This window comes from Echinops telfairi, unplaced genomic scaffold (assembly GCF_000313985.2).
Source record: "Echinops telfairi isolate 266 unplaced genomic scaffold, ASM31398v2 ScPeMD7_15;HRSCAF=58, whole genome shotgun sequence".
NCBI classification, from domain to species: domain Eukaryota; kingdom Metazoa; phylum Chordata; class Mammalia; order Afrosoricida; family Tenrecidae; genus Echinops; species Echinops telfairi.
Window position 1 is genome coordinate 2,107,038 of NW_022103912.1, and position 25,613 is coordinate 2,132,650.

Below are 25,613 nucleotides of genomic sequence, written 5' to 3' on the forward strand. Positions count from 1 at the left end.
CAAAGGTAACAGTCATTCATTTCAGATTTGTGTTAGGCCCCAAATTCCCATGAGATATTATGAGTGAATTATGCAATTCTTGAAAGTGTTCAAAGACCTAAAAATACTGTCAGAACAAAATTGCTGCAAGCTTAGCAGAAGCCGAAAGGGGTTTCTCAAAGATGAATGTGTCCAGAGACGAGAAATCGCCTGTTTCTAATATATCAAACACAAAATGACGACTGCCTAATTAGGACAGCCAGAGTGCTCCTTATAGGCAAGGAGCACTTCGTCTTACACACTTTGGACATGGTGTCTGTCAGAAGAGACCAGTCCCTGGAGAAGGACATCACGCTTGGTGAAGTAGAGGGGCAGCGAAAACGAGGTGGGCTGACAACATGACTGCAACCACTGAGGATGGCACAGGACCACGCAGGGCTTTCTTTTGTTGTACTTAAGAGGGCTACGGGCCACCCTACACTAACTGCCGCTACCTATGAAGGAACAGGTCTACTCCTACAGAGAAAAGATGGTGACGGATACATCACACAGCTGACAATGCTTTGGATAAAAGGCAAGAATACTGCAAGTAAAGACACCAATCAAGAAACAAGATGGAAATATCTTAAATAGCTATTTTATTGTTTTTGTCAGGTATTATTTATTATTGTTTCATTAATATTTTAAAACTAATATTATCCTCTAGTTTTGTGCAATCTCTTATATTCTTCTTATTATCTTCATGAAATAATAAACTATCAGTATATCTTTTTTTATACTTAAACTGGTCATTAGAGAAGCAAACTGGTTGTTAAATTATTTGAATCCCACCACTGGTAAAATTCATTCATAGAGGCAGAGCCATGCCTATGAGACGAATATATGTCATAAGTAAGTAAAGAAAACATTAAAGTGGTAAATATACGGATTTCAAGAACACCTCAAGTACAGATTTGAAGAACATTAATAACAGATCAGATGAGTTGTGAGCTGACATCAAGAACATTAGTCATTAAGAAAGCAAAAGGTCATTAAAAATTTTAGACACAAAAGAAAGAAAAGATCAAAGTGAATGTCAGAAAAGATGCTAAAACTCGTTTTTGTGTTTTTTTTCAAAACCATTTTATTGGGAGTTAATACAGGTATCATATCATTCCATAGTTCAATAGCATCAAGCAGTATCATACAATTGCTACCACAATCAGTTTCAAAACATTCTTTTCCTTCCTAAACTCCTCGTCATCACCTCCCTTTTATCACACCACCCCCACGGTTGCTGTAGCCCCTCAGAAACCCATATTCTAACGTGCTGCCCCCATAGGTTCATCAATCCTGGGTTTCATGTACTGAAAAACTGAAAAACATTTAACGAAAATTCAAGAGGGTAACCCCCAATGACATTACACATGTGAGCTAAACCCCAAAATGAACAGACAGAACAATCCTGAAAACCAGACCAGGCCTACCATGCATCAGAGGGGTCAACTGACAGGTTTTAACCATTCAAGTCAGGTTCATCCTATTGACTTTCTATCCTCATCTCTCCAATGCACCCTGTTTAGTAACCACCTTCCTCCCGTCCCTCTATTATGGATAAAGGGAGATCACTAGAGGCTTATTCCCTACGTAGATCCCACAAATGTATCTCAGGCTCCCAGTGTCATCTGTAGCCTTCTGCCAACCGGATTCTCACAATTTAGGCTCTGAGCCTATTCCCTCCTTCAACTTCAGATTACATGATTTACAATCCTTTAGTGAGTGATTATATGATTTACAATCCTTTGGTAACTTTGTGTACTTCTTCCATATGGACTTGTTTGGAAACAAGCCGTTAAGACGCTAGGCCCTATTTTATCTAATTTCATTTTGCTACAGCACCCATATCTTGTGTGTTTCCTTCTTGAGGGAGGTTATCGAGCAAAGCCATGATGTAAGACTAATTGTTCTTAAGTTGGAGCTAGGATTTAGTGTGAGCCCATGAAGCTTGTTCTTAACTGTGGAGCAGTTAAGGCATATGGAAGAAATGATGCGGTAAAAGAGCTCAAAAGGAAATTTCAATGGACAGCCGAAGATGATAAACTAAAATATACCAAAATATGCAAAAACCTAGTATTAGAAAATCAAAACGAACATGCTAGCATATCTCTAACTGAAAGAACTAAAGAAAAAAAATTCAAGTTTCAAGTTGTAATATTGAAAGACTCTATCGGAAAAATAGGAATAATACAAACATCAAAAGATGGAAAAAAAACACAAAGTCACTATACCAAAAAGAACTAATTGACATCTGACCATTTCAGGAGACAGCATCTAAGCAAAACCCAGTGGTACTGAAGGAAGTTCAAGCTGTCTGAAAGTATAAACCAAAAACACTAGCCCCAAATAAGTCAAAAACAAGGTTCTAGGAGTTGCTGGTATACCTATTTAAATGCTTCAACAAGCTGATGAAGCACTGGAACCACTCACTCACCTACGCCAGGAAGTCTGGAAGACAGCTATCTGGCCAATGACTGAAAGAGATAACTTTTGGTACCCATTCCAAAGAAAAGGGGACCTAACAGAATATGCAAATTATAGAACATTTTACCATTGCTATCACACCCAAGCAAAATTTTACTGAAGAATCATCCAGCAATGGTTGCAGCATTACTTTGACAAGGAGCTGCCAGAAGTCCAGGCTAGATTCCGAGGAGAACATGGAACAACGGTTATCATTGGTAATGTCAGGTGGATCTTGGCTGAAAGGAATGAACACTTGTGTTTAACTGACTGTGCCATGGCACTGGACTGCGTGGATCAGAACAAACTATGGGTCGCTCTGAGAAGAACAGGAATGCCCGAACCCTTGAATGTGCTCATATGAAACTTGTACATGGATCAAGAGGTAATTACGCAAACAGAAGGGAATACTGCATTGTTTAAAATCAGGAAAGGTGTTTGTCAGTGCTGTATCCTCTCACCATACTTATTCAATCTGTATTCAGAGTAAATAATCAGAGAAACTGGATTACATGAAGAAAACGGCATTAGGATTAGAAGATAGCTTGGATACAACCTTGCCAACAGTGAGGGCTTTCAGCACTTGTTGATGCAGCAGATCAAGTAGGGCAGCCTTCTATACAGATTATCCAATGTAAAGAAGATGACAATCTTCACAACTGGACCTACTGGTTATTTTAATAGAAAAAGAGATTGAAGCTGTCAAATATTTTGTCTTACTGGAATCCACAATCAATTCTCACAGAAGCAGCAGTCAAGAGATCAAGTGATCAATTCAACTGGGGAAATCTGCTGCACAAGATTTCTTTGAAGTGCTGAACGACAAGGCTACTTTGAGGACTAAGGTATACCTGACCTAAGCCATGGTACTTTCAATATACATGTAAAAGTTGGACACTGCATGAAGTATGGTGATGGTGGAGAATATTGCCAAACAACAAACCATTCTGTCTTGGAAGAAGTACAGCCAGAGTGTTCTTTCGAGGTAAGGATGGGGAGACTTCATATCAGTGTATTTACTCTGTTGTACATAGGGTTGCTGCGAACAGAAAAGCCCAAATCCACCAGCTTGTCGTGGAGTTTAATTTCTCAAATATGGCTCTTTTATCTATGTCTTTGTAACTCCCAACAAATAACTGGATGGGACCATTTAAATAGGGAATAGGAAACACTAAGAGGGGATTCGTGGAGGTGAGAATGTGGAATCACAGAAGCCGAGAGAAGACCAAGACCATCAAGAATGAACAGTCATCAGTGCAAGACCCCTGTCTGAGGTTGTGGAGGTACAGAGACAAGAGTACTGAGACCAGAAACAATGAGACTGTGAGCTAGAGCAGTGGCTAGGTTCCCCTGACCCAGGGAACAAGGCAGAGGTCATGGGACCCTGGGGCTGTGAGGCTGGGGACCAGAGAGACACGCAGCTGCAGGCTGAGAAGTCACTGTTGGGAGACCAAAAACAGTATCCTTAAATATTTTCTGATCCTGGGTTGTGGTAACCTGTTAAATTTCCTAATAGATCATCATTAATTGCGAGGACCGTGAGCTGTGTGTGGCCACTGCCATGGCTTACTGTCCCCCCAGCAGAAAAGTTGAGAACTGCTGTAGGAATGGTTGGTGTCAGAATAGGCTGAAAGAAAGATGGAAGGTGGGGGCATGCCTGACCTCTGCCTTGTGACAATCAGCTTGCAGGGTAGGGCTGGAGCTGAATTTGCCTCCTCCCTTTGTAGCCAAAGAAGGTGAGATATGGCCCCTATGCCATTTTCTCCTAACTGCTGCTCTCGTGTTAAAAAACGCGGAGATCTGCTCCCATAAACATTACAAACTAGAGTACCTGCTGAGCCAATTCAACCATTAAAATGGGTTGCTGAGTTGGAACCAACTTGAAGGCACATAACAAGAACATAATGTTATCAGAGTTCTTAGCATTGTAGCACGTACCAAACTTCATTCTGACTTTGGTTGACTGTGCCAGGGAGTACCCCCCAAAAATCTGACCCTCCTCAAGCTATGTAAATTTTTTTTACAAAACAACCTTATCACCTTCAAAGTACTCTCCATTATACTTAATACATTTGTCAAATCTGTGATTCCATTCTTGGTAACATTTTTCAAACTCATCTCTTTGAATGACTGACAGCAATTCTTTAGTTTAGTTTTTTTTTTTTCCTTAACCTCTTCTAAGTCAGCAAATCGCTGTCCTTTCATGTCCCCCTTCAGTCTCGGAAACAAAGTAAAGACGCAAGCAAGGTGCAAGGCTAGGTGAGCAAGCTGTGTGGGGCAAGAGAGACATACTGGGTTTTGTTTTGTTTCTTTGCCAAAAAATGGTGCAGAGATGGCTGAGTGAGCAGGTGCATTGTCGTGGTGGCAAAACCAGTCCCGTCTGCCACACATGAGGCCCTTTTTTGTCCCACACTGTCGCGCTATCTTTTCAAAACCTATAAATAGAAAGTTTGCTTAAGTCTGACCTGTGGAACAAACTCCAAATACACTACGAATCAACATTTTCATCCATTCGGGAAGGTGATGGACGTCCAGAATGAGGTTTGTCATTAATCAACATTTAGCCTTTTTTGAAATGAGAAAACCACCTATACACGAGTTTTTCCAACAACGCTGTCCTTGTAAGCTGTGTTCAACTTCACAACAGTTTCTGCGGCATTTTTCCCAAGCATGAAACAAAATTTCATAGCTGCACGCTGTTCTCTGAAATCGGCCATCACAAAAAACGAGTGAAACTGCTTTTATGAAAAAATTCACTGTGACCAGAGAGAACCTTTCCAGAGGAGGCCACTGGGTGCACTAACTCAGAGCGAGTTGCTCGATGCTCGCCTAGTAGGGAAATTGTGTACAAAAGCTCCTCTCTGCCCAGTGCAATTCCATTTTTGGGGGAGTAGCCCCTGTATATTGAAGAGTATTATTATTTATACCATATATACATACATATACATACCATATTTCATCTATCAATTTATCTCTTGGTAGACATGTAATCTGCCTCCCCCTTTTGACTATTAAAATAATGCTGCTTTCAGAAGTATGGTTTCTAAAGATATTTACCCTGTTGGTAGTTTCTATTCTTATTGGTAAAATCATTTGATGAGCAAATGTTTTTCACTTTTATGAATTCCCATTTGTTTTGTCTTTGCTTTTACTTTAGTTGTAATCCAGTGTTAAAAGCTAAACTTGACAGCAATACTTTTGCATTTTCGTCTGTGCAATCCTTACTATATGTAGTTTGCATACTTAAGTCCTTATAAATTTGTGGAGCTGAAGCAGCATCAGAACCTGTCTACAGGGGGCATAATAACCGAGATTAAACAAAAGTTAATCCCTATGAGGTAGGAGTCAAAATGCCACGTTCTCTTACCAATTCCTGTACCAGCCATCCCTTCCACTGCATTCTGCTTCTCTTCTGGATTTGATAATCTGCTGCAATGGCCTTAAGAGAACTTAAATGCCATGTTTACAATCAGGCGGTTTGTTAAAGAACACAGTAAAACTTCAGATCAGAGTCAAGAAGCATGTAGAGTGAAGGACAGACCTTGCAGGTCCTTTTGACCATGCAAGTCTCCTCTCGAATGCCTGAGGGCAAGCGTCTTAATCCCAATGTCTGTTACCATCAGTTCTGTTGCTAGGCCCCTTCGAGGCCTGCTGCCACCGGCTGTTCTACTAGGACCCTTCTGTCTTCAGTGTTATAGCCCTCGACTGCATTTAGATTATATAGGTAGACTATGTTCATTTTAAAACAAGATAACTATTAGAAATCCATTTAAGCACAACAATATCATGTTTATCCCCTTCCCTGCATAAAAAAAATTAACAGGTGGTTTTCTGATTTCTAATTATATAGGTTAGCTGGTTTTTACTGATAGTTGTTTAAGATACTCTTAATAATACAGCGGTTCTCAACCTGTGGGTCGCGACCCCTTTGGGGTCAAACAACCCTTTCACGGGGGTCACCCAATTCATAACAGTAGCAAAATGACAGTTATGAAGTAGCAACGAAAATAATTTTATGGTTGGGGGTCACCATAACATGAACTGTATTAAAGAGTTGCAGCATTAGAAAAGCTGAGAACCACTGCTTTAAGATCTATAAAGAAGCCCTGGTGGCATAGTGGTTACAAGTCCACTGCTTAGCCTCAAGGTCAACAGTTCAAAACCACCAGCTGCTCTTCAGGAAAGAGGTTTTCACTTCTGTAAAGAGTTAGTCTTAGACTTTTAATTCGCTTGTAGGTTTTTTTCTATATCACAAAAGGACCACAGAGGTCATCTCAAATAGTACACAAGATACTAAATTAGGGAGGGGGGAGCGGGGAGGGAGGGGAAAAATGAGAACCTAAGGTTGGGGGTTTAAGTGGAGAGAAAATGTTTTGAGAATGATGTACAAATGTGCTTTACACAATTGATGTGTGTATGGATTGTGATAACAGTTGTATAAGACCCTAATAAAATGTTTAAAAAAAGAAAAGAAAAGAAAAAAAAAAAAAGATACTAAATTTATCTTCAGAAAAACCAACTTATTGGTTATAGTTCCTCTAAAAATAAAGAGCCTTACGTAGTAGAACTTATTTAACTTTATCATTAGAATCTTAAGCCAGTAATAACTGCCAGGTAAACTGTGATTCTTGATGGCAGGCTGAGGGTGTGGGAGATGAGTTGGACAAGTCTGTAGGAGAGACTAGGCAGCAGCTCTGCTGTCTTATGATGTGGAGTTCATTACAAGGCTAACGAAAAGCAAAACCAAACGGCACTGTGAAGTCCATTCCAACTCAGAGCAAACCTACAGCACAGCAGAACTGCTCCACAGGACTTAGACGGCGAAGATCTTTACAAAAGCAGTCGCCACATCTTCTGCCCGAAAAGCAGCTGGTGGTTCAACCAACTGACCGTGGAGTTAGCCCAAATGTCTGCCTTCTGTGCCACCAGGGCTCCTGCATTTGGAAGGCAGTATAGTAAGATGAAAACAGTAAGTACACAGAACAAGTCAATGTTTGAGCTATACAGTAAGCCAGCCCTGGGTAAACATCCACACACACACACCCCACACCAAAAGCTAGTGTCATTAACTGAAAACTGTGGAGTATATGCGATCAGCAGTTTCACCACCACTGTATAATGTTTAGGGCTCAATACAACTACTCAGGGACTACTATTATTAGGGGAGGAGAATCTAAGAAGTCCAAGAAGCTCCCAGCTTCAAAAACAGTAACATGATTGATATATATATTTTATATTATACATATACATTTTATAGTATATATACCATATATAGATATATACTTCACAAAGTTTGTGAAAAATTCCATTCATTTAATTTCATTCTCGCATGAAGTTTTTTTTTCAATTAAAAGATCATTTTACTAGGGGCTCTTACAACTCTTATTAAAACCCATACATCAATTTCTTGCATGAAGTTTTTGAAGCCTCCTCATATATATCTTAACTGGACAAAAAAACCCTCATGTTTTCATATGTCTGAAAAACAAAAGACCAGATGATCTCTGATGTACCACTGGGCTCTATAACGCCACACTTCTAAAAATGCTCCTCTAACATATTGGGCAACGGACTACTTTCTAAAATGTAAAGAAAACTTCGATATTTCAACAAGTAATCCAATTCAAGAATGAGCAGAGGACGTGGACAGACACTTCACCAAATACTTTTAGTTGGCCAATAAACAGATGAAGAAATAATTGCAAGCATTAGTCGTGTGAGAGATACAAATCAAAAAGCAAGTGTCATTCTAGTATTAAAAGCAAAGTTCAAATACACAGAAAAAAAGATAAAGGTGAGAGTACAGAGACTGGAACCCTCCTATATTGCTGATAAGAATATTCAGTAGTGTAACCACTATGGAAGATGATATGGTACATCTTCACAAAGTTTGAACAGAAATATGATGTAGCTCAGAAACCCTCTGTCTGTTGTATATCCTAGAGAAATGAAAGTCACAACACGCGATGTTCATTGCAGCACTATTCACAAACAGCATGACGATGAAAACTGCCTAGATGCCCCGCAGCAGCAGAATGGATAGCTTTGGTAATTGCAGCCAATGAAATATCACAAAACATTAAATAGTGATGATTCTGTGAAACACCTCAAAACAGTTTGATATTTATAATTTAACTCATACTGCTGAGCTAAATTATTGAGTCACAACAGGCAAAATATCGTTTATCAATATTCTTAAAGTAAAAAAAAAATGTGTTTTCACACTTACAAAGACACAATTGCTGGCTAACAGGGATGGGAAGGGAAGTCATTGGCCAGCGGGTAGACAAGCATTCACTTGGGCCAAGGCATAAAGAATGTACAAGATGGAGCTAGGGGAAGACACTGGGAGATTTGTAATAGTGAAAATACAACCCAGGCACATACTGTTACACACCCAATCCTGCAATAGTGGTGATGTAGGTGTAGTTGCCCAGATGGGCACACAGTTTGAAAAAGTGCAGAACAGAGATGGTTGATAAAATTCTCCACCATAAATTAACAAGATCTCTTCATGAGCCAGAGGCAGATAAAGAACTCTAATACAGGAATAGATTTGGGGCTTGTACTTAATCCTAGCGCCAATCTAAAAACAATTCCTTCTGATGACATGGCCCTGCTCAATCCTCGCCCTCATGAAGATACGGGTGCACAGAAGATACAGGTGCTACTGCAAGGTATGGCGAAGAAACTAGATGGTGCCCAACTATCAGAACAGCGTCAGGGTCTGCAAGGCTTGTTTCCAACCAAGTACACATAGGAGAAGCACACCAACACCCGTGACCCCCCAAAACTATATAAATTATATAATCCAAAACCAAAGGAAGGGATAGTATCAGAGCTTAACTTGTAAGAATCTGGTTTGCAGAAGGCTATGGATGACAGTGGAATCCCAAAATACATTAAAAGATCTACACAGGAAATAAGCCTTCAGTGATTTACCTCTAACCATAATGGAGAGATTACTATATAGTAAAAATGATAAACCTGACTTGAATGGGTAAAACCTTGTTACTTGATCCGATACACTGGGCCTGATCTGGTTTTCAATATTTTCTGTTTTTCTTTATACTGGGATTTATCCCTGATGTATTTTATCATTGTGGTAGCCTTCTTGAATCTCTGTTGTGTCTTTCTGTAAATGAAACCGAGGCTTGATGAACAAAACCCACGATCGAGGAACCTATAGAGACAACAACTAGAACAAGGTTCCTGGGAGGTACTGTGGAGGGGGTGAGGGGGTGGGAGAGAGGTACAGTGGGGCTGATATCAAGGACTTCAAGGAAAAAAATGTTTTGAAACTGACTAGGGTAGCAATTGTACAATAGTGCTTGATGCGATTGAATGTCTGAACTTACTCCTAATAAAATGGTATGGAAGTTAAAAAAAATAATAATAAAGAAGATCTGGATTGACAATGTTTCTTTTTCTCTTTGTTTTGGTTTGGAGGTTGCCCCCTCCTTCTCTTTTCGTTTCTGTCTGTTTTCTCTGGTTGTCGTCTTGTCATCATATGACCACCCAGGTAAACCAGCGTCATACGTATCCTGTGGACAATCAGATGGATCTGGGCTCCCACATAATTCTAACTCCAGTCCAAGAACAGTTCATTCTTATGACATGGCCCTGCTCGATACTCACCTTCATGAAAAGGTCACTGAAAGTGTGATGAAGAGAGCAGATGGTGCCAGCTAGCAATCAGAATAATGCCTGGGGTCTTCAAGGCTTGTACTCAAACAAGGAGCCATCAAAGTAAGGCGGCGTCAACTAAACCCACAGAGAAGCACACCAGCCTGTGTGATCCAGAGATGACATAACAAATTTCAAATGTGATTAAGGGAAAAGTGCCAGAGCTTAAATTGTGAGCACCCGATTTATAGAAGGCTATATAGGACAGCGGAAGCCCAAAATCCATCTGCAGACTGTCTAATTAGATTAAGCCTCTGGGAGATGCCCTCTGGCCATAGATGGGAGCCTTGAACAGCTTTACTATCAACAGATTTATGGTGGATCGAACCACAGTGTAATACGATACTGAGCCAGTCGACCTCCCACTTGATCCAACATAAATTTGCTTTAGGCTCAAATATTTCTTGCGTGTTCCAAAACATAAACTTCTCTGGCTTTTAAAATATTATTGGTGGTCTTTTTCCCCCCTTTATATTATTACGATTACTTTCTTCTTAATTTTGTTTTTGTTCACGTTACATTTCCCAGTTTATGGAACAGAAGGAAGGGATGAATAGAGACAATAACTGAATCAATGGTTTATCGGGGACAGGAGGTAGAGGAGGAGGTGAACGGGGAGCAAACAATGAATGCAGGAGGGGGAGGGACCACTAGAATTGATTATGATGATCTATATACAACTCTTTTAAAAAGTGACAACAAATGCAGTGTATGATTTGTGAATTTTATATAAAAAAAACTACTAAAAAAAAGACAAAGTTGATCAATGGTGATAGAGGAAGAGTGTTTAGGAGCCATGGAGTTTATATTAATGGTACTGGAATAATTTGGAAAAGGATAGCAATAATGGTTGCACAACAGCAATAGTATAATCAATGGCACGAAACTGGAATGTTTGTTGCGCATACTTTTCCACAGTTAAAATAATAATTACACTAATAAGTACAAGGAAAAAAATGTGCTAAAATTGATTGAGGTAATGACTGTACAACTCTTAATATAAATGAACTATTGAATTTTATGATGTGGAAGAAGTTCCAATAAAATTGTAAAAAAAAAATCCTCTATACAAGTATATTCCAAACATTTACATATAAAACAGAAAAAAATAATAAAATGTTGGCAGTGTTTGTTAGAAGAAATTGTGACAGATTTATTTTTTCTACTTTCTGTAATTGTGAAATCTCTTTAAATATAATAAATATATAATTTAAAAGATAAAATGGGGAAAAAAACACTTGAGGAGGAAGAGTTAGGGGCAACAAAATTAATAACAAACAATATTGTTTGGGTCTTCGACTCAAACAAAAGAATGAAACACTGCCCGATCCTGTACCAGCTTCCTATTTGATATGTTTGAACCCATTGCTGTAATCACCGTGTCAATCTATCTGGTTGATGGGCTTCCTCTTTTCCGCAGACTTTCCACTTTACCAGGTCTGGTGTCCTTTTCCAGATACTGGGTTCTGAGTTTTGATTTGGGATTGAATATTTACGATTTCTAAATACTGTTCCAAGTGTATATGTATTGACTTCACAGAAGAACTTTAATACTGTTAAAAAGAACTGAGGCACAGAGAAGTTGTACACAGATATTAAGAGGTAGGGCTTACATTCTACTCTATTTTCTGGTTTCCAAATCTATGCTTGCAGTCATTATTTAATACTTTGCTTCAAAGAATTATTTTGCCTTTGTCAGCACAGGAAATTTATTTATCTTTAGTCTTCCCATCTGAAAGGGAAATAATTTAAGCAGGCTAGTACTTTGTATAGTCTATCTGAAAATACCTACTTTTCTTTCTAGCAATATGGCACACTAGATAATCTAAAAAATGGTCCTGCAGCAAGCTCTAGTATGCAGAAAAGAAATAGAAAACTTCAGAAGTGGGATGTAAACTGTGCTAGGGCTTCCAAGAACTGGTCAAGACGAGCAATATGTGTTTATAAAAACACGAGTAATGAAACCTAGAAAGGTTAATCTATAGAAACAGTAATTAAAACAATAATTTTAATTTATGAATTAGCATTAATTAATTTATTATTTATTCATTAAAACAATAGTTTAATTTCTTAGCGTTATGGGTGATTAGGGGGAAATATGGTGCAAATGAAGAAAATGTTCTAGAACTGATTGTAGTAATGACTGTAAAACTCTTAATATATTCAAGCCATAAAATTGTACAGTCCATGAATTACATGTCAACAAAACTGTTAAAATATACACATAGATGGGACAAAAGACCTTGAGTGTCTAAGTAAAGTGAGGATTGAGGCATTCCCACGGAAAGCCAGGGCCCTGGAAAGTAACATTCTCAGTGAATTATAAAAAGGGAGGAAAGCTCCCATCAGCCCAGGAAGAGAACAAAGAAGTAAATACAGTCTTTATTTGGGATCTGGGTGAAGAAACTTTCCTCTGAAATTCACACAGGTATCCCCTACTTTTCAAATATTTGATTCACATCTCTTCACTTATATGGGGAAAACAATAACTTATTGTAATATTTATTTTCACCAAGAGAAATCTAAGGAGGATTTCCACATCTATTAAGTAAAAGGTAAAAAGCAAACCTAGAGTGTATTCTGGAGCAAGCTGTTAAAGGGGCAGCACGCCCCACGTGGCAGGAGTAGCGTATCCAGGCTCCTTCCCAGGAGCTACACGCAACGCCAAGCCATCCTAGCTTTGACGTGTGTCTGTGAGCACGCGTGTTAGTTTCAGCTTGGTTGGTATGGTCTAGTAGATGATTTGGGGGTTCTGGGGACACTTAAAACCTTCCCCATATAAATCAATGATAATTCTTTCTGAGCTTCACATCCTTTTAGTTTACAAAAACTACAGGAACACTGCTTTCAGAAATCCAGGAAAACCTGTAATCACACGGACCTTAAGTTAGCTTTTATACTATCTACTCTGTGAAGATGCTCAAATAAAAAAGCACTGCGATAAAGCACTGTTGTCAGGTGTCCCCAAGTCAATTCCAACTCATTGGTTGCCTATGTGACAGAACAGAAGACTCTCTGGACCTTACATGACCTCATAAGACTTTCTTGGCTGGTGACATAATGGTTACTTGTTGGGCTACTAGCCTCAAGGTCAGCAGTTTGAAATCACCAACCAATCCTTGGAGGAATGTACAAATGAGCTTTACACAATTGATGTATGTATGGATTCTGATAAGAGTTGTATGCGCTCCTAATAAAACGATTAAAAATATATATTGTTAGCAGAAAAAAGCTAACTACATGATGTTATTTTATGGAATGTAAATATATATTTTCTGAAGAGATAAACTCACCAAGACATAAAGTAGATTAGTGGTTGTTTAGAGCTTTGAAGACGCGCCTGGGTTCAGTACTCAACTACTAGCAGAACAGATGGAAGTTTGAATTCAGTCAAATACGCCTTAGAAGTCTGGCAATATTTCTAAAAGAAAGTTTTGAATTCCCTATGGAGTTCTACTCTGCACACACGTGGTAGCCATGAGTTGAAATCTAATCAACAGCTACTGACAAGAGTTTGGGGAGGGGGAGTAGAAAGGGGAGTAAATCTTAATGAGCACAGTTTATTTTGTGGGGAGGAAAATGTTCTAAAGTTAATGGTGGTGATGGTTGTACACATCTATAACTATAATGCACTTGATTAGCCAAGGACCCAGAAGTGATCCTGTGACTGATTAGACTGTACATTTTAAGTGGATTCTGTGGTATGTTAATTTTATCTCAATAAATCTACTTAGAAAAAGGAACACACATAACAAGCACGGAGAAACGTGACAACTGAAAATGTCTCCAGATATTGCCAAATATTGGGGGGGGGGGGGGCTAGGGGTAGGAGAGCACAACCCCCAGTTGAAAACCACTGAAGTATGCTTATAATTCTGAAGATAGGCTCAGAGATTCTTGCTAAATACTACCCTTGAAAACTCGACTCATATTTTCTTATTCAAAGTAAAATAATAAAGGGAAAACCCTATTCATTCCATGAATGTGAAAAACAGTAAGTAAAATGTAGCTAGGATTTAACAGCTATTTATTCTGTCCCATTAGCATATACAATGAACAAACAGGAAAATACTTTCCATAAATAATGGCTAATTATAGAATGTTGATGTAGCATCCACCCCAGCTCTGTTTCCCTGAGATGCGAGGAAATACATGCATCAGAATTACTTTGTATATTTGTTTAAAATACAGATTTCTGGGTCCCAAAACAACAACAAAAAATCAAGGGGTAAGGTAATTCTAAATCTTCCAAAACACCCCATCTTAAAATCCCATGCATACAAAAACAGAAGAAAAGCAGCAACGGATGCTACTTTATCTCCAGTTTGTCATGGCCACACTTCCAACTGGTTTTTAATTCGTGTCACTGCTCTCAACCAGATGCGGGAACAACTATTCAACTGACAGCTGGAGAGGTGAGATATCATCAGTTTGATAATAGGCCTCCCTCTTAGTTCTGCAGCCTAATTGCCATGCAGCCAGGTCCAGCCACCAAATCCCCACCCGGGTTTCATTTATCCATAAAATAGAGGAAACAGCCCAATCACACTGCTACCGACAGAAGAGTCATTAAATCTGTGTCCATGTGACATCCCTGTAAAAAATAAGGCACCAATATTTAACATTAATATGATGAGAAATATATTACTGCAAATATCTAGTTGAGGATGAGAGCCATATTCCACTGTAAATATCAAAGGCAATGGGTACATGAAAAAAAAAACTTTTTACAGAAACACATTATGGATTAAACTGTGACACCCACCCTCAACCCTGCAAACAATGCCTTACATTATAAATCTTTACTCCTATACATATTGATATATTTCCATTTGGGAAAAGGGTTTTGATGTATGGTATTGAAGGCATCTCAGTGTAGGGTGTATCTTAAGCCAGTCACTGTTAAGATAAAAAAGGAGATTAGGCACAAAAAAGCAAGAATCACCAAAGAACCAAGGACCAGAAGCTAAAGTAAAATCTTCCCTTAGAGCCAATGCTCAGAATTCAAACTACTAGTCTCATAAACTCTGAGAAAATATACTAATTAAAGTACCTGTTTGTGTCATTTATGTGGTAGCAACACTAAGAAACGAAGACAAATGTCCTAAATATCATTTATAACTATAAAAATAAAACCACATTTGCTATCGATATTAAGCAAGCTAAGCGTTGAGGATATGCTGGCTAGCAAGAGAACAGACGAGACGCTGAGACAATCAAATGCCACTTTAAACAACAAGCATGTAGACAGGAAAGAGTCTATACAACGAACGAAGAAAACCTTGCTATGCTTTAACATGCCTTTAAAAGATTTATATTCAATTCCTGGTACAGGCCGAAATAAACATATTAGAGCCTACATTTCCCATTGACTACAACTAAAGACAAAATACCAAAAGAACAATTCCATGAGGGAATCCAAAAAGTAATTAACAGCACACGTTTGGAGAAGAAATTTACTATTTGTAGCATAGTGAGTTTTCTGTTTACTTTTCTATCAACCCTAAGTAGTACAGTGCTGCAGCACTATACAAGACAGGAGTCCCAAACTCTGACAGATCTCTAGTCTAGGCAGAGTAATTGGTACAAATGGGAGCTAGAAGTCAGAAAGTATGGGCAAAATCCTAGATAAGAATATTAATATTAATACAAGTTCTGGGCTCATGCTGAAGATATGCATATAAAGAATGCACTCAAAGAAATGCTGCAATGACCTTGAGACATGAATTTTAAGTATCTAACCCCCAAATGGTGTACATAAAAGCCAGACTCAAGTAGCATAGCAGACTTTTAAACCGAACTAACATTGGGACTAATTGCCAGAGAATATGAGACGGAAGTTGAGTATCAAGTTAATAACATGCTAAAACAACAGCAAATCAACAAACAACAGTCTCTATAGGATTTTTAAAAGACATGATCTCATAACATAATATTAAAAATGTCAAAGATAAAACAAAAAGTTCTGTGTTACAGAGAATAAAGATAATCTGAAACATCTCCAGGGAAGAATAGTCAACAAATTCAAATCGTAAGATGACTCAAATGTTGGAATTATCTAAGCCTATTTATTAATTTTGTTTTTTTTGACAGACTTTAACTTAGTTATTATTACTATCTTCAATGAGGTAAAGATGAACCTTAACTCAATTACTCCCTCAATGCAAGAATACTTTGTTATATTAAACTGGCATTCCATGATGCTCACCTTCCCGAAACAATCACTAAAGACAAAGCAGGTGCAAAAGCAAATGTGGTGAAGAAAGCTGATGGTGCCCGGCTATCAAAAGATACAGCATCTGGGGCCTTAAAGGCTTGAAGGTAAACATGCAGCCATCTAGCTCAGAAGCAACAAAGCCCACATGGAAGAAGCACACCAGCCTGTATGATCACGAGGTGTCGAAGGGATCAGTTACCAGGCATCAAAGAACAAAAACTCATCATTGTGAATGAGGGGGAATGCGGAGTGGAGACCCAAAACCTACCTGTAGGCAATTGGGCATCCCCTTACGGAAGGGTCGCAGGGAGGAGACGAGCCCGTGAGGGTGCAGTGTACCGATGATGAAACATACAACATTCCTCTAATTCCTGAATGCTTCCTCCCCACCCACACTATCATGATCCCAATTCTACCTTACAAATCTGGCTAGACCAGAGGATGTACACAGGTACAGATAGGAACTGGAAACACATGGAATCCAGGGCAAATGATCCCTTCAGGAGCAGTGGTGCGTGTGGCTTTGCCAGGAGGGTTGAGGGAGAATGGGGCGGAAAGGAGGAACCGATTACAAGGATCTACATATAACCTCCTCCCTGGGGGACAGACAACAGAAAAGTGGGTAAAGGGAGACATCGGACAGGGCAAGATATGACAAAATAGTAATTTATAAATTAGCTAGGGCTCAAGAGGGAGGGGGGAGCAGGGAGGGAGGGGAAAAATGAGGAGCTGATGCCAAGGGCTTAAGTGGAGAGCAAATGTTTTGAGAATGATGAGGGCAATGAATGTACAAATGTGCTTTACACAACTGATGTATGTATGAATTGTGATAAGAGTTGTGTGAGCCCCTAAGGGGCTCACTAAAAAAATCAAAATTGATGAAAGAAATAAACTTACAAATTTAAGAATCGTAGTAAAAATCAAGTAGAAGTTAACCTACCCAACTATGATAAACTCAAAAGAAACTATGTCTCGACATATAATCAAATTGCTGAAAATTAAGGAAGTTCTTCTCTATAGGGAAACACTACCAGAAGTAATGTAAAATTTCAACCAAAAGGATGGTAAATAACTGAGTAAAAGAGATAGGCTATATTTCTGTTCTTACTTATAAAAGCACGTATTATTGTTAAAGCAATATTTATTAACACTGTCTGAGGAGCTTTCATTCTATACCGAAAGACTACTCATTGCCAATGAGTCAATTCTGACTCACAGCAACCCTACAGAACAGGGTGAACGCCCCTCCTCTCTGCCCCTCCCAGAGGTTCTGAGACTTTACAGGAGTAGATAAGTCTACTCCTTCTCCTGTGGAGCAGCTGGTGATTCTGAACTGCTCACCGAGCCACCAGGGTTCCATGTAGAAAGATTACATCTAACCAAAAAAGGAGTGAGAAATAGTAATCTAGATAGCTGTAGGTTTCTCAAATTCTACTTCAGTGGCAAAATATAAACTCTAAAAAATATATACTTTATAATCCATTACAGTGCCACTACAAATAAACATGCAAAAGAAGCTAAACCATTTCACTGAAGTGGAGTATTAAATGTATTTAAATGACACAAAGGAGGCAGGAAAGAGGGAAGGAAGAAAAACATTGTTTAAATGGTAAATCTCATTCAGCCATATCAACAATTACATTAAAAGTAAATTGTCAAAAGCAAAAATAGGAATAAAGTAGTGATACATGCTACAACACGTTATTCTAAATGAATGAAGTCAAATACAAAAGGTCACATATTTTTTCATGTACATGAAATATTCAGAATATATAAAAGAACCCCGATGGCACAGTGGTTACACATTGAACAAATGAACAGTTCGGTATCACCAGCTGCTCTTCCGGAGAAAGACGAAACTTTCTACTCCCATAGCTACATTCTCAGAAACCCACAGGGTCAGTTCTGCCCTGTCCTCAAGGGTCACTCTGAATTGGAACCTACTCAATGGACTGAGTTTGGAAACAGATTCTGAATACAGGAAACCTCCTTTAAATATAAAAATGTACATAGAATTACAGTAAAATGGACATCCCCCCGAAAAAAAAGGATAAAGCATGCAAAAGGAAGCTAACTGTAATATCAGACAAAACAAATAAATAAATTCACAAGTCAGCTCCAACCGGGATGCTAACTTGTCACTGAAGCAGATAGCTTCATCTTTCTCCCACGGACCAGCTTGTATGTTTCAACTGCCAAACTGAGTAGCCCAACACCTAAGCCAAGCACACGCGACTCCCTATTATCAAAGGAGATTCCAAATGAAGGGAAATAATCAGACTATTAAGAAGGTCATTATAAATGCTAAAAGATCAAATCACCCAAAAGTCTTAAATAGGTACCAATTTAGATGCTGTTCTCTAAAAATGCAAAGCCAGTAAATCTGGGTGTGGGATAATTACACTAGGGCAGGGTATCAAACTCAAGTAAAACACAGGCCATTTGGTGCAACAGGCAAGATATACGTGGGCCACATCACATTTACAAATTTTGTTAAATTTATATTTTGAAGTGAGGATTCAGGAATATGGATAGGATAATTAAAACACTACACAATTGCTTTTATTTTAACATTCAATTTAATGTATTTATAAAACTAAAATTCTTTTTTACCCGAAACTTGCCAGCGCTTTCCTACTAGTTTTACTTACCTCTTATGTTGTGAACGGAAAATATAACAAAGTAACTAGTAAAAACACAAAATGCTGGACAGCTGACAAACGTGATGCACAATCGTAATGGCTTCCCTATAAAAATGTTGACTAGCGCTGCCACTAGTTATGATTCTTAACAGCGCAACCCAGAGTGCTCTTTTTAACCTTCTCGCTATTGGGATCTGTTTACATTACATGACACTGAGAGTGGCAGACACATCGCTTCCAAATGTCGCCAGAACTGAGTCAGTGTGTTTACACACGTTCACAGGCCCCCAGGAAAGGGACTGGGCCACGTGTTTCCTCGTCTTCAGTAGTTAAATGGTTAACAAGGGAATTGTGTGTGTACGGAATCACCTCGATCACCCCTAGGTGCTATTTTCTTCATAACAATTTTTTTCTATTTTCATTTCAGAGCATCGTGGGCCACAAAAAATTATCTTGGGGGCTGTATGTGGCCCGTGGGCCGCCAGTTTGACACCCCTGCACTAGGGCAATGAAATGAATGAACTATTATAACTCACCATGTAAATGAAACTCACAAAAGAGGTTAAAAATGAAGATATATACAAGCAGAATTCCATTTGTTACACAGTCAGTCAAATCTCATCGATGGAGATGGTACCTTTAAGGGGAGTGGTGACAGGTGTTGGTAAGATTCTATTTACCTGGGAAATGGTGCCACGGATAGATTCACTTTCTGAAAATCCACCCTGCTGTATATATCCATGTGATTCATGGCCTTTCATATATGCCTGCTATAATCAAAAATGTATTTAACTTTTTAAACCTAAGATCATATTGCCCATAAACCTATTTAGTAAGTTTCCCATCTGCAGGGTTACATTCCATGTCTCTATCAGGCCTTAGAAAGTCTCATATAATTTGGCACAACCTCTCATCTCCTACCACTCCCGCTCTCTTATTTGACCATAGCTATATTAGTTTCGATGGCATGACTGACTTACTCCACATACCACCTCTACACTTGTTATTTCCTCTACGGTTTCCTCTCTCATTTGCTTCATGATTCTGCTCAAATGTTGCCTTGTGAGAAAGATAATCCTTGGTCTCTATAAAAAGCATGCTTCCTTACTATGAATCATGATAAGAAAACTGCTCAGTCTTTAAAGTGTAACAAGGTGCTGTACTGTGAGAATGCCTTTAGGAAACCTTATCATAACCACACTACATCCCTGATCTTGCTCCTTCAGACAATTTTGTTCCCCAAGTTCAAAAGAATACCAAATAGGAACACTATGAGTCCCTGCCAAACGAAGAGTGTGAAATTCTTCAGGGACAGATTACAGAAACAGTTAACACTGCCTTCATAAGTATATAGACCTACATGGAGGCTGTCGTCAAGCAACAAAACCCAAAACCAAACTCACTGCCATCGAGTCGATTCCAATTCAGTGACCCAATAAAACAAAGCAGAGCTGCCCTTGTGGGCTTCCAAAACTGTAAATCTTAACGAGACTCAAAAGTCTCCTCTTTCTTCAAAGAACTGGCTGGTGATTTTGAACTGCTGGCACCATAGTTAGCAGACCAACCTGTCACCCACTACACTACATCACCAGGGCTCCTCAAGAATCAACAGTATTACATTTTGATATTTTCATTTTAAAGGGGTGTCTACAATTTTGAAGCAACAGTTTTAAACTTGCCCTTCAACTAGGATAATTTGTCTTATAGGCAAGAGATAAAACTCACAACACATGGAACCCAGGAACAGGAATGGGAATAGATACCAAAAGGGCAGGGGGAAGGAGGGAAGAGGAGGGGAGGGAGGGGGTACCAATCACAATGAATGGCACATAACCACACACCCCCAGCCAGGGGGAAGAACAACAGAAACCAGAGAGGAAGGGAGATAGCAGTCGGTGCCAGATTTGAAAATAATTAACCATCTACACCAGGGGTCCTGAAACTGCGGCCTGCCGAGGACATTTATCCGGCCCAACGGGTGTTTCTGCCACCGCTGCCTGTCCTGCTTAGCAGCCGACTCGTCCAGTGTGCATGGGAATTTGTTCATCGTTTTTTTTTTAAACTATAGTCCGGCCCTCCTTCAGTTTGAGGGACAGTGAACTGACCCCGTTCAAAAAGTTTGAGGACCCCTGAACAATCTATCAGGGGGCCACGAGGTGTGGGGAGGGAGGGAAAAAAAGAGGAGCTGATCTAAGGGCTCAATGGAAAGTAAATGTCTAGAAAAGAACAGTGGAATATATGTACGAATGTCAGATACAACTGATATATGGATTGTTACAAGAGTTGTAAGAGCTGCCAATAAAATGATTAATATATATATATATTTGTTGAATAAATACTTCACATGGACTAATATAAGACGTGGCTGTCATTTATCTTTTTAATCAAAATTTTCACTCATACACAAAATGGACAAAATTATGCCAATATATAAGACATTTAAAATAAGTTCCTTTCAAACACCCTTATGTTCATTTGAGAAAACATCAGCATACTATTGATATACTCTACTAACCATCATAAGTACACTGCTAACCCACACCCTCTGAGCAACATCTTTTAAAGATCCAATTTAAATATTTCCAAACCAACATTAAAACCTTTCTTAATTGAAGAAAGCTTTTCAAACTACTACCACTTTGATGTTCATTTTTAAATTCAGACATGCAACTGCCTTAGCTATCTAGTGCTACTGGAATAAAAATACCACATGTGGATGACAGGAACAAACATCTATTTTCTCACAGTTTGCTGCCAGGCTGGCTCTGACTCACAGTGACCCTCTGCACAGCAGAGTGGACACTGCCTGGTCCTAGACCCCCTCCCAGTGGTTGCTATGCTTGAGCCCCTGGCTGCAGCCACAGTGTCGATCCGCTAGAGGGTCTTCCTCTTTGCTACTTGACAAGGACATCCTTGTCCAGGGCCTGGGCTCTCCTGCTAATACCTTTAAAGTACATGAGACAAAACATCCACATCCATGCTTACAAGGCACATTCTGGCTGTACCTCTTCCAAGACAGCTTTGTTTGTTCTTTTGGCAGTCTACGGTGGTTTTCGGTATTCTTCCGCTGCGCCATCATTCAAATGCATCCATTCTTCTTCGGTCTTCCTTACTCAACTTTCACATGTGGACGAGGCAATTAAAAATACCATGACTTGGGTCAGGTGCACCTTGGTCCACCAAGTGACATCCTTCCTCTTCAACACTCTAAAGAGGTCGTTAGCAGCAGATTTATCAAATGCAATGGGTCATTTGACCTCCTGACTGCTGCTTCCATGAACACTGATTATGGATTCAAGTAAGATAAAATCCTTGACAACTTCCTTCTTTACTCTGTTTATCATATTACCTATTGGTCCAGTTGTGAAGATTTTGGTTTTCTTTACTGAGTTATAATCCATATAGAAGGCTGCAATCCTTGATCTTCATCAGCAGGTGCTTCAAGTCCTCTTTACTTTCATCAACTAATGTTGTGTCATCTGCATACTGCAGGTTTTGAATAACCCTTCCTCCAATCCTGATGCTGACTTCTTCCTCATAAAATCCAGCCTCTGATGGTTTGCGAAACATGCAGACTGAAACAGTGAGGTGCGCAGACACAAAGCGGAGCGTTCAGAAGCTTTCACAGTTTACTAGTGATAAACCCAGCCTCACAGTACCACCTCTCAGGGCGGCTTTCTTGCTTGCCTGTCTCTAGAGGAGGGCTCTTGTCTTTTCCAGCTTCTTTTCTGGGCTCCCGAGTGTTCTTCATGTGGCTTGTCATTGATCTTCCTCCATCTCTGCCTCCTGTGTGTGTTTGCCTAATATGATCTTTTACATTTCTACAAAAACTGACTTAAAATGCTCTCTAATACTGCTTAAGAAAACAAAGAAAATCTTGTTCTGAAATGAGATTATAGCCACAGTAAGTATTATTAACACATTTTGGGGGAACACAATCTAATTCATACCAATAACTAAAATGGTAACTAAAAAAGAAAATTAAAGATGTAAAATGCTTACATTAACTTTGAAAGCTTGCACAGTGTTATCCAGAAGGAGGATATTGCAAACCACCTCTGTGTGTTGTCTTTCTCGGGCCAATTCTGATGCTCGTACATTGTAGGTTCTGCCAGCAGGCAAACGGAAACGTGAGGTCATTACTGTTCACACAAAATCTAAGTTAAAAAAACAAACAACAGCAAATAAAAAAAACACAATTAATGAAAGGATAGAATATACAATGTTGTTTAAAACACAAAATTGGTATGTTTCAATTTAAAACTAATAAATTTGAAACCCCAGCAAAGAATTGTGGGTATAAAGTATCATAGTCTAAATTAAACTCTCAAGATGTCTGAAAAAAGAGCATTACTGCTTATTTTCAAGGGTTCAACTGAGAATACTTAATATACAAATTCTTCAGTGAGTCAAATTCTATTTCAAAATGTATAAACTTAAAAGTAGCCACAAAAGGGACAAGAGGAAGTGGGTCATAAATAACATCTGACTTAGCCAGGTGAAAGCCCTTAAAACAGCACTTCTCAACCTGTGGGTCGCGAACCCTTTGGGGGTTGAAAGGACTCTTTCACAGGGGTCGCCCGACTCATAACAGAACCAAAATGACAGTGACGAAACAGCCACGAAAATCATGTTATGGTTGTGGGGGCACCACAACATGAGGGCTGTATTAAAGGGCCGTGGCATTAGGAAGGTTGAGAACCACTCTACCATAGGAACCCTTCCTATGATGATGGCAACAAATGTACAAATGTGCTTGACACAATAGATGGATGTATGGATTGTGATAAGAGTTGTACAAGCCCCCAATAAAATGACTTTTTTAAAAAGGTGGAGAATATGGAATATGGCAACTGCCTCCATGAACAGTCTCTTTTATCTTCAAACCAGAAGAAATGGATGGTGTCATTAACATTACTGGTATCAGACATATTTCACAGCAGAATCGAAAGGGGAAATATATGGAAGGAAATTTCAGTCTCATGATTCCAGATTTCCTGGAAAATTAAATCTTTAAACCTTCAACCAAAAACATCCCCTCATTCATAAAACAAAATAGTTTAGCTTGATTGGTAAAACACGTCTGCCTTGAGCATTATGTTATTTTTAAAACTATGTATCTAGGATTGAATTGGTAACAGCACCTCAAAAAAATTAAAGGACACTTAGGGGACAGTGAATTTATGTTAATAAAGTCAGAATAACTTAGGAAAGGAGGGTGAGAATGGTTACATAAGTGGAAGAATGTAGCCAAAGGTACATGTGGAACTTGACATTAGTCCATGTTCTGCTGTGTATGTTCTCAACTAACTAAATAAAATTTCATATATACCTTTTTTTGAAAAAGCTATGGAGGGTTATTACAAAAAGCACTGGATGTGGTTTTCCGTTACTTAAGTATTTTACAGTTCATTATATACTATTTTCACATTATAATATTTAAAGGGTAGTGCAAGTACATGTGTGCAAGAAAGCGAGGAGCAGAGAGAAGAAAAGACAGAGCTACACTCACGGAGGCCCACACTCTCCTCTAAACCTGTGCCTTCAAAGCACCTATGCAGTCATGTCAACAGCTCCCAGGTGCAAGACACAGTACAATGCTAGAGATATAAACATACACATAGCTCAACATCTGTCCTCAAGAACTCACAATCTACATAGGAAAAAGAGACAAGTATTCAGATTTGGGCAAATAACGTACTATAAAAGATAGAAATAAACGGTTTTAGTGAGTCATGCCCACACACCTATTGCTGTCAGGTTGATTCAGACTCATGTGATCACACGTTTCAGGAAAGAACTGGGCTTCTTTAATGCTGTGATGACCAAGTAAATCACCAAGCCCTTCTGCTTCAGTGCTTCTGGGTGCCTAAGAACTGCCGACCTTTTGGTCAGTAGGCCGGTGTAAAACCATTTGTAATGTCAGTAGACCTACATACAGAACTGCTGAGTTTTCTCCCCAGACACCGGCAAGAACCGCCCGCAGCCAGCTAGTTCTTTCCCTCTCCATCTCCATGGTCTACACCTCTGTTCATTAGTCTCCTCCACACAATCCCAACAACAGAGCTGATCTTTGTTCAGTACCATCATTCAAAGAGTTTACTTTTTTTTTAACTCTAAAAAGGGCCAACCTTGTATTGTCAGTAATGTCATCTTTGGGGCTTTGGCTCTCCTTCTCCAGAAGAAATTTTAATTTTTTAATCATTTTATTGGGGGCTCATACAACTCTTATCACAATCCATACATCCGTCAATTGTGTAAAGCACACATACATTCGTTACCCTCATTTTCAAAACATTTGCTCTCCACTTAAGCCCCTGGCATCAGGTCCTCATTCCCCACCCCCTTCCCCTCCTCCCTCCCTCATGAACCCTTGATAATTTAGAAAATATTATTTTATCATATCTTAATACTGCCCGATGTCTCCCTTAGAGTATTTTTATTTTAGAGACAGAGAGGTTAGCCTGTTGGTCTCTGGAGTTCTTATCCTTCATTTAGAAAAATAATTGATTAACAAATGCATATGTTTCCTGATACCTGAACACAAACAAAAAGAGGACTTCATGATGAGTATTGAGTGGTGTAAATGG

General features: G+C 39.1%; 1 protein-coding gene across 4 annotated transcripts in view; it reads right to left on the reverse strand.

The window, feature by feature from the left end:
- PTPN4 (protein tyrosine phosphatase non-receptor type 4) overlaps positions 1 to 25,613 on the reverse strand; it is a 176,603-nt gene that overhangs the window by 135,529 nt on the left and 15,461 nt on the right. For all 4 annotated transcript variants that reach the window (XR_006679826.1, XM_045287404.1, XM_045287403.1 and 1 more), the window contains exon 2: positions 23,026 to 23,180. Coding sequence is in view for 3 of the 4 variants with exons in the window: in XM_045287404.1 (XP_045143339.1) it covers positions 23,026 to 23,163 (138 nt within the window). In the remaining variant the exon portion in view is untranslated. The remainder of the gene's footprint in view (positions 1 to 23,025; positions 23,181 to 25,613) is intronic.